This window comes from Pteropus medius, unplaced genomic scaffold (genome assembly GCF_902729225.1).
Source record: "Pteropus medius unplaced genomic scaffold, Ma_sr-lr_union100, whole genome shotgun sequence".
NCBI classification, from domain to species: Eukaryota; Metazoa; Chordata; class Mammalia; order Chiroptera; family Pteropodidae; genus Pteropus; species Pteropus medius.
The window spans coordinates 3,804,650-3,823,126 of record NW_024355206.1 but is presented as its reverse complement, the minus strand read 5'-3'; the positions used below and the strand labels follow the sequence as shown (position 1 = coordinate 3,823,126).

The window sequence follows — 18,477 nt, the reverse complement described above, 5'->3', positions numbered from 1 at the left end:
AGATTCAGCACTTCATTTACCATCTCCGAGTCTTATCTTTAAACTGGATAATAATCACACCTCATAGGATTTTTGTCAGACTTAAAAAAGACACTGTATAATGTGCTTACACAATGTCGAGTACATGGTAGACAGCTAATAAACATTTAGTTCTCTCTTGTCCCTTGCCTTCAGAACACAAAAGCTTTCTTATGTGAAGTAGAAATTAAGACTCCAGTAGACATCGTTGAGGCAAAATTACCATCCTTCTTGTTTTTAGTGATTAGTGTATTTCATCAGGGATCGAATGAAGTGCCTTCACCTTCTTCAGGTTGACCTCTATCACTTGGACAGACTGGAGACATATGATTGTAACTTCTGAACTAAAGAGCGTAGCTGTGTCTGATAAGTGAGCATGCTGCTTTTTCTCTCTGTTTTGTATATTTTGATATGAGCCACATGACTTCTTAGCTCCAAATTCAGCGACCAGCATGTGCCTCTGCTCGAGCTCTCCTGGTGGCTGTGCTGTGGGCAGGTCCGTAGCCAGGAACCCTTTTCTCCGCCCATTTCACACCTGGCGCACGAGGCAGGCTTCATTCCTTCTCTGTCTCTCCCTGGATTGTGTCCTTTCGATTCTTGTTCCACAGACTTGATTAACTCTCAAAATGTTTTTCTGAACAGGACCTGCTGCAGCTACAGTATGAAGGAGTTGCAGTCATGAAATTATTTGATAGAGCTAAAGTAAATGTCAACCTTCTGATCTTCCTTCTCAACAAAAAGTTCTACGGGAAGTAACTGATCATTTGCTGCCAGCACAGACGGATGAAGGAAAGAAGTGCTTCACGGTTACCTTCCTAGGGCCCTTTTTTACCCACTGGAAGCAGAGACCCAACCCACACGGTGCTCGATATACTCCCAATGCCACATCTTTAACTCTTCCCTCTCTGACTGGACATTTGTAGCCCCCTTTTCATAGCGAGATTGTATTTCAGGCTTAGTCTGACCCTTCTTATTCCTTCATTTTCTTCTGTCACTTAGGAAGGAGTGGGAACTTGACCAAAACCTATCTGTGTTGTTATAATGGTCTTAGAGGTTGCATTACTATATTGTAAGCTTTGGTGTTTGTTTTAATCTGCATTAGGGATGGTGGGATTCGAATTCTTGTTATTTAGAAGTGGAAGCTGTTAGCACCAATGACATACATTGATATAAGACACAATCAAAATGTCAGATTACCCGTCGTTCTTAGGCTGTCATTTAAAAGTGAAGTTCCTTCACAGTAAAACGGAAGGATGTGGGGTATCATCGCTCCTCTTCTGTTTTGTTTCCCTTTATAGGCAGGAGCTAATAGAAGCCACTGTACTGTGTTTAGAGGAAGCATTTCTAGAAAAGGGGATGATATCATTTTTAAACTTTACCATCAAATTTGGACACTTCTGTTAGAGTAACTCTCTTGTCATCGAATGGTAGAGTCCCATTGATAAAATTCGGCCATTTAGGTGGATTTATAATGGTCTGTGGTGTTCCTGCTCTTTGAGGTGTCTGCTTGTCTGCTTCAGTGCAGAGATTGACTGGTTCAGGAAGACGGCCCACTTCGTCGCTGTGGCAAAGGAATGGGTTAGCTTAGCTTAGGATATAATTTTTTTCAAAGCTGTTTTATATCTTAAGAGTGCCTTATTAAAGTGTAGATTTATTTCTTAAAATGTGGGTGATAGGAATTTTAAAGATTTATATAATGCTTCAAAGCCATTAGAATATGGTAAGAAAAGGTTTTTTAAAATGGGCTTATCTGTATATCTGAACTCTTAAAACTTTCTTATAGCTAAAACACTAGGATTTGTCTGCAGTCGCAGAGATAATCCTGCCTTAAGTAGATGGAAACAAAAATAAACAGAACCAGCCAACCAACGTTACACATGATGTCAAGTCTGTTTCCCCATTTTTTTCTCTCTCCTCCTGCCCACACTGCTTTTATCTTATGAGCTCCAGTTTTCTGGGTTTAGTCAAAAAATTCAGTTCTAAACATTGAATTTCTAGGAAGTTTTTGTTCTTAGATAAAAAGTCATACTTTTTAAAAAAATCTGTTTATCCAGGAGAACAGTGAAATCATGCTACTGAGCCTCAATTTTCTCTGATATTTTGGTTCAGTATTATTTTATCACAAAACATAAAACTTAACAAAATAAACTAACATCTATAAATTGATCTATGTATATTTAAATACAATAAACTGTTTTGTCAATAACAAATTATGTGATGTGTCCCTATTACAAATGTAAGTGCTGGAGACGTGTTTTTCATGATGCACTATTTACTCAGTCAGGTCCGTGGGTGCAAATGCACCCACTGCAGGCAGACCCCTGGCAGGTGAGGTGGGGCATGCCACTGACGGAAGGAGTCTCCGCTACCCTGACCTCATTTTTTGTTGTATTTTGGAAGATAATTTTTTAGTAAATATTTTTCTCATATTAAAAGAAGATGCTATTGCAAGTAGCATCACCTCAGAAACTGGGACCAATGCTTTTACCTTGAAGGAGGATGGATACCCGTCGCGCATGTTTGTCAGGTTCCAAAGGCCACACCCATGACCGACAGTGAGCTGAGTTTACAACTCCTTTAATAAAACATGATGTTTCAATTATTTGTAAGGATTATAGTTCCCTTGACACAACATTTAATGCAAAGTAGCACAAAACACACTTCGAGAGTTTTGATGGTGACTATATATTGAATTGTAGTTTTAATGACATTGAGAAGGCCTAGGTGAACTCAAGTGGCATTGAAACAGTGTAGTTCTTAGTCCTTTTATTTATTAGCTGTAGCGTTCTCCACCTTGTCTCTCTCCTTCTATGATCTTCTGTTCCACCAGCCATCGTGACATTTATCATGAATTTACCTCCTCCCAAGAATTTGGACTGCCTGCCCATCAGATTGTTGCCGCACACAATTGCCTTTGTATCTCTGTATGAAATAAAAGGTCATTTGTTCATGTTTGTGTTTATTTTTTCTCAGTTTCATTGTTAGCAGTTCCTGCTAAACAGTGTTGACTAGAGTGAGATATAATAATTGAAAACAACCCTTTATAATCTTGAAGGAGCAAACACAAATCAGCTATCAAATCATTGAATTATCTCAAAGCGATTTTTAACATGTGAGTAGCCTTTTTAAATGTAATATGTTTAAAGTAGCCTCAACATAAAAAGGAATAGGGGGTGGGAAGAACAAACATCTCTGAGTTCTGATTGGCTAATGGCTGAAAGTTTAAAATTGCGGCAACATTTAATATTAAGCAACGATATAAAATAAGAGGGGAATTGAATAATTGTAAACGTAAGTGAAAACTGGGAGGTGATGGTCTGCGTGAGGGCTGACTATGACCCCACACGCCTCTGAGGAAGAGTGACGTGAGCACCTGGGCTTCCCGCAGTGAGCCCTCATGGATGTTCCTCTTGAGTCACTTTTCTCTTTTGGAAATGGAGATAATGCTCTCTGGCAGTGTGTTAATGAAACCCGAAATAAGCTGTATTTTAACAACTATGCTCTACATTGCCCTGCAGAGAAATCAAGGGACTTAGAAAGGTGCTTATCAAGGTATCCTCCTGTTAAATAAGGAAACAAGGACAAAGGGAAAATAGAGGAAGGTGAGCTGGGTCCCCGGATGAGGGCCCTAGAGCCCCATGCTCCTGGCAGCGCAGCCACAGCAGTGCTGCTCACACTTTTAGGCCCCTGTAAACCTGAAGAGAATTGAGAATACCTCACCTCCCTCCACCATTTTCACTTTGACATCTAAATTTTTCTTTGAATGTTTAAGTTGTAAAGTTTATAATTGCCAACATATTACAAACTCAAAGATAAAAATGGCTTCATTTTTCAAGGAATCCAGTGGAATGCCTCATCTATTTTAAAAGGTATGTGAGCAAAGATCTTTGTCAGTTGGAAATTTTATGTCTTTTTTTCCTTCAAACTCAGATTTCTATTCTACTTCCTTCAGAATTTTATCTTAATGTAATATTTTAAGCATAAGTCTTATTTTTAATCATCCTGTCACAATTACCTGTAATTTTGTTTTATTTCCTGTGACCATATGGCCAGTAACTCAATCCTGAAAGATATATATGCATCGTTATTGTTAGTACATGTTTTGTCAAAGCAATGTTATATATTGTCTTGACAGAATTCTAAAAGTAAGGTATTTGAAATGCATTTCTTAATGAGATAGATGAAGGTTTAAGAAACTTATGGATAAATACTACTCTTGGTAGAATGAGATAAGGGTCCTAACCAATTCTCTTCTGCTTTTCACTTTTATAAATGTAAGCTGAGAAGTTTTGCTGTCATAACAAGCATATGGAAATGGAAAGTGTTTTGTTATAACAACGTCGCCCATTTTTGACTGAATTACACTCATAACTTTTTGACTTAGAGACAACTTGTTTAATCCACTCTGCTAAAAATCCTTTGGGAAACTAGAAATATTTTAATACTCCTTTGGTATCACAAGTTTAAAACTTTTTTATTATGAAACTTCTAACATATAAACAGAGGGAATAGTATAATGAACTCCCATGAGTCCACCACCCAGTCTCAACAGTTATCAACACATGGTCCAACTTTTATCTCTACCTCTATCCACACCCCCCTTGGGTTATTTTGACAGATCCCAGGTATAGTATTTCAACCATTAATACTCCAACACAGTGTTTCTCAATAGAGGGAACAGTTGTTCCCCCAGGAGACACTTGTCAATGTTTGGAGATATTTTTGTCCTAACTAAGGGGATGCTACTGGCATCGAGTGAGTAGAGGTCAGGAATGCTGCTAAACACCTTAACCAGGCACAGCAAAGAATTATACAGACTTTTAATACCCAAACGATTATTATCACACCTAAAAAGTAACTTTTAAATATCAAACATGAAGTCAGTGTTTACATTTCCCCAGTCATCTTTCAATTGCCTGAACAGTTTGTACATTTGAGTCAGATGGCAAACAAGGTTCACACGTTGCATTTAGTGGCTAGGTCTCTTAAAGCCCTTAATCTAGAAATTCTCCCTCTTTTTTTTAATCTTGCAGTTTATTTGATGTAGATCCCGTATAACTGCATTCTACATTCTAACTAAGGTTTTTACTACAGCCATGTGGGTCAGACTCAGTTTCAACCTTTTAAAAGCAAGACTATTTCAGAATTCCCATTGTTCACATCAGGGGCTTATCTTTTTATGCTGTAAATAAAGACTGGTCATTGGGTTCAAGTGTTGCCCACTTGACACAGTTTTTCATCACATGCCACATGGATTCAGCAGCCACGAATAATGACTGCCTAGATTTATTTCATTATAGGTTGCAAAATGATGATATTCTCAGTATTATTACTTCATTTATCAGAATTCTTCTAAATTCCTGTCATCAACTATTTGTTTGATTACCTTCGAGAATATTTCTACAGGAAAGGAAGAATATTCATACAGGAAAAGATGATGCATGCTTCCTTTATTTACCAGTTTTCAGAATGAAGTTCCCGAACATCCTAAAGGTGACCAGTGAGGTGGTGATGATTTTTAATCACATGACTGACTCCTGGATTTTTAATATATTTGATGTCTTTCAATCTACTGCAGATTTTTTTTTCTTTTAATGCTCAAATTGTCCCCTCGTTGGCCAGTAGAAGACCTTCACAGTGGCTGTTGAGTCCTCTGACATGACCCCAGCAGTCTGTGATAGCTTCCTTGCTTTTTGGCATGTGTTTCAGCCTCACCTTGTTATTTTTCTCACTCCGGATCTGGAATCAACCATTTCTCTAAGGAGCTCTGGTTCCTTTTAGTGGGATGGTGTTTAGAGAATGGTCTGGGTGCCATGGGTGCTCATCACTATTAGTTGGTCATTTCCTCTAAGCTTTTTCAATGGAACTAGTTTTTTTTTTTTTTAAGAGAACATTTCCTGAGTTTATAATGAAACAAGGTATTAAATAAAATGCTTTTACCTTAATAGATGCAGCTCTATGAAAGCGGGGGAAAAAAGCGCCCTGATTAATAGCGTTCACCAATTCTACGGCGTAAATACTCCCCCATAGCTGATTTCAAGCTCAATGTTACTTGTCACTGAATGGAAAGTTGGGGAGAGGTTCTAGCAGTCAGCTCTTATGAGCCAGCACTACTGATTTTATTCCAAAAATAATAGGGAGCAATTGTTGGCTTTTTAAAAGAGCAAGAAATGATCAGATTTAGGCTTTAGAAATGTGGAGGATGCATGGAACGAGGAGGCAAGAGTCAAGACAGCTTGTGCTAGATGTCTCTTATTTGTCCCTCCAGATCCACTATCTTTCACTCTCCTCTGTGTCTTAGAAAGTTGGCCACGTGGACTGCCTCCGTCTCTCTGCCACCTCTGGTTGGGTTTGTTCAGAGGCAGGCACCACAAGGAGCTTGGAGTTCTGGAAGCAGATGAGGTAGGATTTATTCCTCCAGGTTGCTGTGAATTGGCTGCTTCTCTACGTAAGGCCAGCTCTCCCCCAACAACCACCCTTCCCAATGGCAGTAAGCAGTCCCTCAAGGCCCAGAGCACTAACAATCCCTTCTGTAACTAGCCCCACAGGTACTGCATTATTTCCAGACCCCGCCCTGTCTCTTTATTAACCTTTCCTCAAATTACCAGTTTGTGCTATATGTTTCCTGCTGGGACCCTGATAAACAAGTGGACCAATTAAGGTCTCAATTAATGAGAGAGTTGGTGGCCAGAAATGGAGAGTGGTTGTTAGGATGGAAAGAGAGGGGGTGAATGCTGGAGATACTTATTAGGAAATAGAGTTGATTTACTAAGTGTTGGGGGAGCACTGGGCCAGCCAGTGCTCCTCGGAATGGTTCTATGATCAAGTAAGTTCGGGAAGTGCCATATTCATTCCATCGTTCTACTTGCAAGTCATGACGCACATGAGCATGTTAAAAAGCTTTGAGAAATCCATAGTCAAGAAACCCGCTTACCTCCTTGTTACCTACCTTTCTGCAAACACGTTTAATTGCAAGTCCATGCCTCCTACTTTTCAGGAAACTCCTGTTAGCCGTCTATAAAACTCATTCCATGGAACACACTCCAAAATGCTGGCAAAAGAGGCTAGAATAGAACCTGACTTCAAGCTTTCAATAACTAGTAAATATTACTTAGGAAATTTTAAAAAGCCAAAAAATCCTGATAGTCTCTATTTTGCTCCTACTTATCTAGAAAATAACCTTTGACATGACTATGTACTAATGTATACTTGATAAACTCATTGTACTTGCTCATAACCACGAGCTTTTGTCCCTGGGGAAACACATTCCCAATTTCTATAGGTACAGAAGCACAGAGATTAGGATGATGAAGAAAAAATGTGGAGGTAGAGCTTGAAAAGAAGCAGAGAAAGGATTATGGGATAGAAATTAAAGGATAACTTCTCTCATAAAAAGCCAACTCAGAAAGAACTGGCTTCCAAAACTAAAGAGAACCAGTGCTCAAAGACCCCTTTCCATTCAAAGAAAGCAGGATTGCTTGGAGAGCTGGCTGGTTTCTGGGGCTGGACAAGGTGAGCCTGAGTCTAACTCATCTTGTGCCCAGAAAGAAAATAAAACACTAAGAAAAAAGAAAAAGGATGGGGACATGTTAGTGGAGGGGACAGAAGCCAGCTTGAAGGTCAAATCTGGGATAATTTGAATACAAAAATAACTAATGGATTATAACCTATTGGATAAAATAAGAATTCATGATCTCATTCCAATATAAACAAATAAATAAGGAAAGGGCAAGAAGAATCACTGATGGATGCTGGAACTAGTGGGTGCATTTTTTGAGTAGCAAGATATTTATGTAGTCTCGAAGTATCTCCAAGAGTCTTATTGATTATAAAGAGAAAAAAGTAGAAACTTTACAGGGTGACATCACCTTACCCAAATGGTCCAAGCTTAATGCCAGCAATGGGACAACTCGATATCATGTGCCTTGTGATTGATAGACTGAGAAGAACGCATCCTTGCCCCTGTACCGTTCCTGCCCCAAATGCATAATCTGAAACTAAGCAAGAGAATGTGCAGGACAAACCCTAAGTAAGGGACATTCTATGAAATACCTGGCCTGTCACTTCAAAAATGTTTAGTCACGAAAGACATAAGACTTGAACTGTTCTAAATTAAAGGATGTCAAAGAGGTGTGACAACTGAATATAGTGGGTGATCACTATATTCCAATGGTTTAAACAAATTTATTTCACATAAGTCTAGAGGAAAAACAGTTACAAGTGTTGGTTTAACTACTCAACAATGTCAGAGTTGTTTTCTGTCTTTCTGAATACCGAATTTGTTTTTACGCTTTCTCTTTTCATGGTTGCATGATGGTGCCAAAGCTCCAGGCATTACATCTGTATTCAAAGAAGAAAAAAGCTAGCTGAAGCCGTGTCCCTTTTATCTGAAAACCAAAGGTTTTCCTAGAAGCTTTCCCATAGGCTTTTGTTTATGTGTCAATAACTAAACTGGTCATGTTGCCAACCCCATCTGTAAGGCCTAGAAAGTGGCATCTGCCTTTCTAGTCTGCAGGATAAGCCTGGAGGGAGCAGTTGCCATACCAAGAAGTTGAATGTTCTTAATTTGAAAACTACAGGCCATATTCTTTGACCCCTTCTGTGTTTCCATCTTTAATGGCAGCATTTCTTAAGTCTGACCCATAGACTACCAGTGTCAGAATCATTTGTTATAAAGGCAGAATCCTGGGCCCTAGCCCAGTCTGCATAAATCATAATTTTGGGGGATGGGCTCCAGGAAAATAAATTTTAAACAAGCACCTGTTTTCCAGCAAAGTGGTAGACAAAAGTAAGAGGAAAACTTAGGAAAACATCTAGAAATGCTGTCTAAAATGTAAAAACTATAATGCCTAGTTGAGCTTGTTAGTCATGTGACTAAAAATCAAATAGTAAACATGATTATCTGTCCCACTGATCCAGTAATCTAAAAACAAAAGTTCATACTTTATTCAGATTTCCCTAATTTTTACCTATTCTTTTTCTGTTCCAAGATACCACATTACACTTAGTTATGTCACCTCAGGCTCTTCTTGGCTATGACAGTTTGTTTTTGCCCACTTGGTAAAAGATCTTACATGAGTCAGGGAGTTAAGCCTGGAGCCCAAGCCAGGACCCTCAAAAGGATTCACCCTCAGGTGTGTCGGTAGAGGAAATCCTCTATGGGCCCTGAACCTTCTTGGACATTCTGGTTGGTTACACCACAAATGCAAAGCTATGATCATTCTTTACTGGGCCATTTCTCAGGGTTGTGTTTGCGGTGAGCATCTGTGAAGGCTGAGATAATACTTTCTTCTGAGACAAAGAGTAGGTTTGTTTCTCTCCAGTAACAGAATCCACTGCATGTGTAGGCATCCATCTGACCCAGGAATCTCACGCCTCCTGCGAGCATCCATAAAACAGTAACGAGTTAATCTACTAGCTTGTACGTATGGTAAAATCCCAGCCTGAAGTGGTGAAATCTCCTGCTGGCAAAGTTAACAAGCTTGATGCACTCAGCTAGCGCTCAGGGTTTCTTTTGGGAAGGCAAACAGAATAAATATTGGGAGATAACTAGCAACTTGTGCTACAAACTATATTAAAATATATTTTAAAACATTTTATTTCCAGAAACAAGGAGTCTATACATATCTGGTGTCTCTGTCTTAATTATGAACAGATAATCAAAAACATCAGAGGTTTGAGGAACGCTTCTAGACAGAGACCAAAATGAGCAAACTAAAAAAATAAACTCAGACAAAAAAGAGACAATGCACCAAGTAGATGTAAAAACAGAAATAACCTATAATTAATAGGATATACACAAAATGAGTACAGCATGCTATTAAAAAAGAAACTCAGAAATAAGGAAAGCACAGTTAGAAATTTAAAATATAATAGAAATAAAAGTTTAACAGAAGGGTCGAAGGATAAAGTTGGAATTTATCAGGAAATAGAACAACAACAAAAGACAAAGCAATCGGAAATAGGAGAGAAAAGATAAGAAAATCAGAAGAGCAATCTAAAAGACTCGGTAACTGAACAACAACAAAAAAGAAGAAAATTGTCAAAAAGATAAGACAATATGCCAGAACTGAAGGATACGAGTGTCCAGTTTCCACACATATACATTGCCCAGCACCATGAACAACAACAAAAGCTCCACACCAAGGTACATCATCATGACCTATCAAGAACACTAAACTTTCAGAGAATGGGCGGGGAAAATCAAACAAAAACAACAGCTCTCAAACAACCAGGTCACCTCCAAAGGAAAGGAAAACAATGAGTGGCCTTCCAAGTAGCAACAGTGGAGAGAACGCGGGGAAGCAGTGCAGTCAAAGATCTAAGTGAAAAGGATGGAGAAGACTATTCTCGCGCAAACTACGAAGTCTGAGAGTAAAGTAAAAATATCTGCACACGCAGTCTCAATGATTTTATTTTTTGTGTACTTTTTTCCTCAGGAAACCATTGGAGATTGTACTTCACTAAAATGAAGGAGTACACGAGGCCAGAGAACAAAGTGGGATGTGGGAAGCAGAGGTCAGAAGACAGGAGGTGAAGACCCCCCTCAGGATGACGGTGAGGGACGAGCCAGCCCCACAGCAATGCAGTGGGCCTGCAGAGCAGCCAGTCCAGGATGGGACAAGAAGGAAGGTGCTCTAGGAGAGAAGTTGCTCCCAAACTCCATCATTCAGATTCAATTATGTCTTTCACAGTTCTTTCAGAGAACTTCAGAAAGAAGGTACCAAGGGGAGCAGAAGGGCTGAAAATACAGATATTATAAATCAGAGAGTTTGGGAAAGGATTTATAATGGGTTGAGAGAAATCTAAGGAAATAAAAAATGGAGGCAATTTTTAACTCCGAAAATCGTGCAAAAATGAACTGTAGTACACTGTGTAAATACTAAATATGCCCCAAATTATCATATAATTACATTGAAAGAATGGGAGCAGAGAACATCATATTTTTGATGGGGATGCAAAATAGCCAAAGTATCCTTTTCCATAATAGAAAATGAATAGCTAATATCTATGGTTAAAAGGAAAAAAATCACAAAACAGCAGAATGAAGTTATGTACCGTGGGAATTGGGAATTCTTTTTAAAATGATAACCCTTGTTAAACTAGTTTTAAGCAATTCACATGTATTTATTTGACTTAAAAATTACAATACTTAAGTTAACCATAATAGAAATGGAATGAATATCTTACAAATCAATAGGGGAAATATAGAAATTAAAAATAACAGTCATTCAATGCAATAGAATGCAGATGCGATAGACACCTATATTGGTGAATTGGTGAATGAATATAGTAGGTTTAGCTTGGCACCCATTCCAGTGTCCTGCGATAAGCTGGAAGGCTACAACTACAGTGAGATGTTATTGCAGCTCGGATTCTGGTTACAATTTTGGTTCTTCCAGTCAAATTTTCTCCTTGACTTGATTGTAAGGTAGAAGTGAGGCAAAGCCTATGTGTGTGATGTTTCTGTTGGTGAGGACTATTGTGGAGGTGTCTGATTTTTCTTCAGTGGCTTCTTATGACAATAACTATTTGGTTTCAGGGACTGGCAAGTGTAGGGACAGCTTTCCAATTCAAGAAATGGCTTCCAGACTTTAGAAGAGACAGCGGCTCCTTTGGTGGGCTGACTCTTAAAGTCATTCCTGAACTTGGAGTTCAACTTGGAGTCTGTTTCTTTAGCCTTCCAAACAAGCCCTTAAGCTATTTTATACCCTGTAATATCCTTTGTATTTAAAGTATATAGAATGAATTCTGTTCTCTGAAACTGAACGCAGATAATATGACAGGAAATCAGAAAATAAAACATAAAAAGCACAGTAAAGAGCATAAAATAAAACAGGAAATAAATCCAATTATAATTAATAAAAGAAGCTAACCTAGCTAATAGAGATACATTCTCATATTAAATTTTCTAAAAAATTCAACTAGATGCTATACACAAGACACATGAAAAACAATGAAATACTGCACAGTAGTTAAATGAGTCAGCACAAATGAATCTCAAAAACAATGGTAAATGAAAAAAAGTTGCAAAAGATTATTCAGCATGGTGTTGTTTTTGTAAGATTTATAAACAACATTTGGTATTTCATATGCCGTGGGTAGATCCATACATCAGATGTAATAAAAGCATAAAAACATGAACAAGAATGATATTCACTAACTGGAGCACCGTGACTAGGGAGGAAGGAGAAAGAGTAAGAGTGGGCTTCGTTAAGTCTAATTTTGTATTTCTTTAGTAAACACCAAGTAAGTGAAGCAAAATGTTTTGAAGTTTTGTCTTGATAGTGGAAGACGTAGGTCGTTAATATTATTTTCTACACTCTTCTGCATGTCTCTAATATTTCCTGATTTACAAAATACAAACGCACTCCCAGAACTGCCCAGGACATCTTTATGCACGTCAGCATTTATACTGAAGTGGCTTCTGGACTGCAAAGGAAGGAGGACTGTGCAGACCAATGGATTGGTTCTAAAAGGTGAGGGTGACACCTGGCTGGAGCTGGAATTTGCGGAAGCCACAGTTAGACTTGTAAAGAACATGGAAAAGGGGCCGCTGCTGAGGAGCGAAGAGGGCGGGCATTGTGTGTCGAGTTGGTGCAAATCAGAGGCGATGGTTTTAAAAAGATCCAGATATAGTAACTTTGCTTCGGGTTGGCCTGAGCAGACTGTCAGCGAAACGAATCGAAGGAGGGAGCGGGCTGGGGGCGGGAGAGCGGGACAGATGTTAGGCCCGCAGCGTGGGAACTAAGGGAGAGAACTGATCAAGCTGAGGTCCCCCAGATTTCTCCCCCTGAAGTAAACCATAACTGGTGGGAGAAGGGTGTTAAAACTGTTTTGTAACGTAAATCCAAAAGCCAGGCTGTCCCAAACCGGAGCGTTTCAGCTTCTCCCACATGTCGGATCCGTTGGCTTTGCCGACGGGGGTTTCCTCCGGGTCTGCGATCCGTGGCGTGGGGAGTCGAGGGAAGCCCTGCGTCCACCCGCGGTGTAGGGGGGGTGGGTGGAGCCGGGAGCGGGCGGGCGAGGTCGCGCGGGCGGTGCGGTGGGTGGAGCCAGCGTCGGTGGGCGGGGAGAGGGCGGGGCCAGCGCGGGGGGCGGGTCTCGCGCGCTCCCGGCCGCTCGCTGGCTGTGGGGCCGTGGCGGCTCCTCTGCCGGGTGGCGGCGGAGGAAGGGCCTCAGGCGGCGGCTTGGACTGCCTGAAGACTGACGGCTGGACGGACGGTGGGCCGAACTGCAGGCCCCGCAGCCGCCGTCTCCTCTCCGTCTGCGCCGGGCCGCGCTATGGCCGCCTCGCCAGGCTCGGGCAGCGCCAACCCGCGGAAGTTCAGTGAGAAGATCGCTCTGCACACGCAGCGGCAGGCCGAGGAGACGCGGGCCTTCGAGCAGCTCATGACCGACCTCACCCTGTCGCGGGTGAGGGCCCGGGCCGGCGCGGGCGGGGGCGGCCACGGCCGCGGGCGGGCGGGCGGGCGGGCCGGCCCCGGGCGGCGGGTGAGAGGTCGCGGGCCTCAGGCGGCGGCGGGGACGGGCCCGGGCGGCGTCCGGGAGCGGGGCTGGCGGGGGCCGGGCGCGCACTTCCCTGCCTTCCGACACGCGCGCCCCGTGGAAGTGGGAGGTCGCGGGGCTGAGCGAGCGAGGCGGGCGGCGGGAAGAGGAGGGGGACCTGGAGCCCCGGGGGGAGTCACAAACAGCCCCGCAGCGGCCAGGGCGGCTTCTCTGCGCCGAACGTCCACCACCAGGCAGCCCTTCGAGACTGCCGGGCGCCAGGGCCGCAGGCCCGAGGGTCCTTTCGCCCCTCAAGAGCGCTGTGGGCCGGCGCCGGGCTTCTGGGGTCTGGGGACGGTGATGGGGCCCCGAGTCGAGTGGGAGCCTTTCCTACTTCCAGTCCTCCGAGGTGCTTTATCGGCCGGCTTTCTGGGTTCAGCCCCGGGGATTTCGCGAGAACGGGCAAGGTGCACAGCATTGCTGGTGACTGAGGAGGGTCCAGGAGTAAGACGCGAGCGGGGAAAACGCCGGGAGAGGTGGGGTGACTGTTGAGTGAGGCCGCGGAGGGTGGAGAGCCAGCAGTGCCCGCGCGGGACTGCTGAGGAGGCTCAGGTGGAGCCGGGCAGGCCTGGAGGATCCTGATGCTGACCTTGAGGAACCATCGGGAGGATGGGAAGGATGTGCAGATGCTGGGCCGGGGCGGGGGGAAGGGAGCGGCTTGAAGGAGGGCCGAGTGCGGGGTTGCAAGCACTGAGCTGCAGACACCTTATTTTTCGGTCAGCATAGTGTTTGGGAAAACTTGACTCTGGTTCCAGAATTTTTTAATTGGGAGATTTTCACATAAAACCAATATTTATTTATTCTCTCTGTGTAAATATTTCTCTTTATATATATGCATATATAAATCGGAAGACCTAATAACAGTCATCTTGAATTCCCATGTGCCAGCCCTTGGCTGGAGCTAGGTGGTGGTTGCCCCCCACATGGAGCATGAATTCTCTAGTTGATCACAGTTCACACCACACCCTGCCATGATGCCCCACTCTGAGGCTAGGTGTCACTTGCCATTTATCATTTTTTTGATGGTGTTTTCTTTTAGTGAAGTAAAGTATAAGAGAAACTGAAATTCTCTTATATTTACATTTCTGTTTCTCTGAGAAAAATGTATATATAGATAAAAAAGCCTGAGGATTTCAAGAAAAAATTTTTTTCATGCCCTGACTAGTTTCACTTATTTATTACCTGTCTGATGTCCACAGGCATTATTGATGTGATCTTGGTTAGAGTCAGGGATGAGTATGACAAGCTCAGAGCACACTGAGGAGAATTACTGGGTGAAAGCTGAGGATTAATGCTGGGGCCTGTGTTATGTGTTGTTTAGATTCATAAATTGTGTATGTACAGATAACATGCACTCTGTATGTCTGTTTACCCACAGTTGATCCAATCTCTCACCCAGTTTATGAAAACACCTTAAAACATCCCTGGAAGATACAGCCCTGAGTAATATACAGACTCCTTTAAAGGCAATTTTTTTTTTCACAAATCCTCAAGTGTTCATTTAAATGAGTTTGATTATGTTACTTGAGTATGTTCAAACATAAACTTGTATATTATGTCCTTTGCTTATAGTTGTGATACAACTGTAAACTAAAACATACAAATAAATTCAAAGTTAAAAATGCAATAAATTCAAATTAACATTAATTTGTGACAAATGTTATTTTCCTGAACTGAATTGAAGCTCTCAATGTAAATATGGTGCTAAACCCATAGATTACTTGAGTTTATAGCAAGCCTGGTTAGCTGTGTCCCATGTGACATGTCAATTTGGTCACTACTACTTCTCTCTGTTCTAATTACTATAAAATTATGATGCCACTTTGCCCTTTATCTGGTACAGAGCATCATTTACATATTAAATTTGCTCGTGTTTTCTCCTCTATCAGTTGCAAGTAAAATTATACTCCTAGGCTCAATTGTGTTCATAAACACAAGCCAAGCGATAACAGTGAATTTGCCTAGTAAGATTAGCTTATTTAAAACTTTTAAGGATTATTTTTGTAGTGAATCACACAATTGCACACTTGTAGAGAACTCTTAGATCCCCAAGCATATGTCTGTGAACCTTCAATGGTCCAGATGAAGAAGAGTCCATCTAGTTCTTTATTGGTGACTGGATGGCAGATACACTGACTTTCAATCTAGCCTGTGGCAGGCATTGTTAATCAGTCTAGGTACTCCTTCCTTTTTGAGTCTGTTCTGGGCTTTGAGTACTTCTCTATAAAATCACAGCTAATCCTTCAAGAGTTAAAGTTAAATCCTGTTTTCCTAGTAGCTAGGATGGACTAGATTATGGAGATTTTTTTCATTCTAGCTTTAGGATTCAGCCTTGTCAGGAAGCAGTAGGAAAATTTAAGAAGAGAACACTAGATTGTGGTCCCTGGGATGATAAGGAGCGGGAAGAAAGTGGAGGCAGGTATGCCTGGAAAGAGGCTGTTCCTTTGTTCATTAAGTTGTCAGTACTGGAGTACCCACTGTGGTAAATGGGGTGCGTGCATGGGGAAGATGAAGACAAGATGTCTCGCTTCAAAGATTTTATTAATTTATTCAAGAAACACTTATTGAGTCCCTAGTGTGTGCCAGGGGTTAGGATGAGCACTGAGGGTATAGTAGTGAGTGAACAAAGCACAGTCTCTTCATGGATTTTAAAATTTAATGGGAAAGACCATTTATTTGGCAAATAAGGACACATGTTGGTGAATATTGCAAAAGGGGCAGCAGATGGAACTCTTGGAGTGTATGGTATGGAGTCCTGACCTCTTCTAGTGACCTAAAGGATTAGTGGGAGCGGGGAAGGCATTTGAGGATATATACTTGTGCATTTCAGGCACAGGGAACAGGTTCAGTAAGGGGACAAGGAGGGTGATTTGAGATGATGTGTTCTAGAGGATCAGATTGTAGACAGGATTTGATCCTAAGGACAATGGAGAGTCATTGAAGGGGTGGAACCAGGGGAGCTTTGCATTTTAAAAGAATGCCTCTATCTCTGGGATGGTGGATAGAACAGAGGAGGAGGTGGCAGAGAAACCTTTGTTGTAATACTATTCTAGGAGGCGTGACATGGCATTGACTAGGGTGGTAGCAATAGGGAGGCAGAGGTAAACAGATTGATACTTAGGAGTTAGAAAGGACCAGACTTAGTGAATGGTTGAGGAAGGTGAGGGAGAGAGAGGACACAGGGAATAATTACCAGCTTTCAGACTTGAGCCATTTCAGGGTATCCTCCATTAAGAGAGGGAGCACTGGCAGGAGCAAAGTGGAAGCAGTGTCAAGAGATGCTGAGTTTGAGGTGCCTGTGAGGCATGTGAGTAGAGATGGTCTGGCAAGTAGTTGTTTATGTGGTTCTAGCTCAGGAGGGAAGTCTAGGCTAGTGATATAAATGTGAGAATCTTTGGTGTGTAGCTGCAGGAGCAGATTCAGATACCTGGGAAGAATTTCTAGAACAGATCTTGCAAATTGGTGGCCTAAATTCTAATTTGGCCCTCTGACATGTTTTTAATTTGGGGGGACCAAATGTATGTTTATAAAATATTAGGGCCAACAATGAATTTTGCAGTTTTATATTGAAATCTGCACTCTGGCTTCTTTTGAAAAATGAGATGATCTAACAATACTCACTCTGCATTTCTGCATGGCAGCAATTACCTGGAGCTAAATAGTGGCTCTCATCATTAGGTAAGGCACGTATGTGTTCTTTGGTTTGCCACAGTTCCCACAATTCCCTGTGTTCTTCACAGTGATTCCAGCCTGCTTCATTTAGTTATCTTCCATACTTGGCACCTGTAGTAGGCATTTGAGTTTGTGACCCTTGCTATAGCGTGAGATGCAAAGAGGGCCTAGGAGAAACCCAAGGAGCCCCACTGTTTAAAGGGGTGGGAGAGGTGGCACCAGCAAAGGAGACTGAAGAGCTGCCAGACAGAACAGCCAGGAAGATTATTCTTAGGAGAGAAAGTCAACCAGCTGAGCCTAGTGCTGCTGACTTGGACATGATAAGGACGTGTCTTTTGGTCTAGTCACGTGGGGATCATTGGTAACCTTGCTTGAGAGCCACTGCATTCACAGGGTGCTGGTTGGAAGGGAGGTTGTGAGGCATTGAGTAATGAATGGAAGGAAATGGAGACAGGATTGGGAACTTGTTCAAGAAGTTCAGCTTTGAAGGACAACTTGTAGTATTGAGAAACCACAGGATAAACTTAGCACATCAACCTGGAGCGTTAATTTTGCTTGAATATTTGGAGAAAACATTATTTTTAGATTAAAACAAACATTAGCTATGTTACGGAGTAGTGAGGCCTCCAAGTGAGTGAGAGAGGAGACTACAAAGGTTAGGTTTGGGCTAAGGATTGAGAGTTGTCTTTTTGCCAGGCACTGTAGTGATCCCTTTACATTCATTATCTCATGTACTTCTCACAGTGACCCTATAGAGTTTGTTTCTAGAATGTTTCTCATTTTGCAGATGAGCAAGCCGAGGCTTGAGAGATAAGGTTGCATGGCTGGTAAGTGGTAGAACTAGGGTTTGAATCTGGCTGTCACACTGAATGTATACTCAACTGCATTTGTTGAAAACACTTTTCTTTTTTCATTGAATTGCTATGACACTTTGTTAAAAATCAATTGGGCATATATGTGTGGGTCTCTTTTTGGACTCTGTCTACTTACTGTTCTATTGATCTATACATCCCTCTTTTAATAGTAGCACACTGCATGTATTTCTGTAGCTTTATTATAAGTCTTAAAATGAGGTAAGTTAAATATTCCAATCTTGCTCTTTTTAAAAAATTGTTTTGGCTATTGTATGTTATTCGGATATTCATAAATTCTAGAATTATCTCATCAATTTCTATTAAAAGGCCTGCTGGGATTTTGAGATTATGTTGACTATTAGGAGACTTTTTCACAAAGGAATTA

At 41.6% G+C, this 18,477-nt stretch overlaps 2 protein-coding genes across 4 annotated transcripts in view; both read left to right on the top strand.

Moving 5' to 3' along the window:
- Window positions 1-2,968, top strand: part of IQGAP1 (IQ motif containing GTPase activating protein 1) — a 79,407-nt gene extending 76,439 nt beyond the window's left edge. The window contains exon 38 of the mRNA XM_039858222.1: window positions 661-2,968. Within this exon, the coding sequence (XP_039714156.1) occupies window positions 661-774 (114 nt within the window). The 3' untranslated portion in view covers window positions 775-2,968. The remainder of the gene's footprint in view (window positions 1-660) is intronic.
- Window positions 2,969-13,114: 10,146 nt separating this feature from the next.
- Window positions 13,115-18,477, top strand: part of CRTC3 (CREB regulated transcription coactivator 3) — an 82,876-nt gene continuing 77,513 nt past the window's right edge. For all 3 annotated transcript variants that reach the window (XR_005651841.1, XM_039858238.1, XM_039858237.1), the window contains exon 1: window positions 13,115-13,434. Coding sequence is in view for 2 of the 3 variants with exons in the window: in XM_039858238.1 (XP_039714172.1) it covers window positions 13,303-13,434 (132 nt within the window). In the remaining variant the exon portion in view is untranslated. The remainder of the gene's footprint in view (window positions 13,435-18,477) is intronic.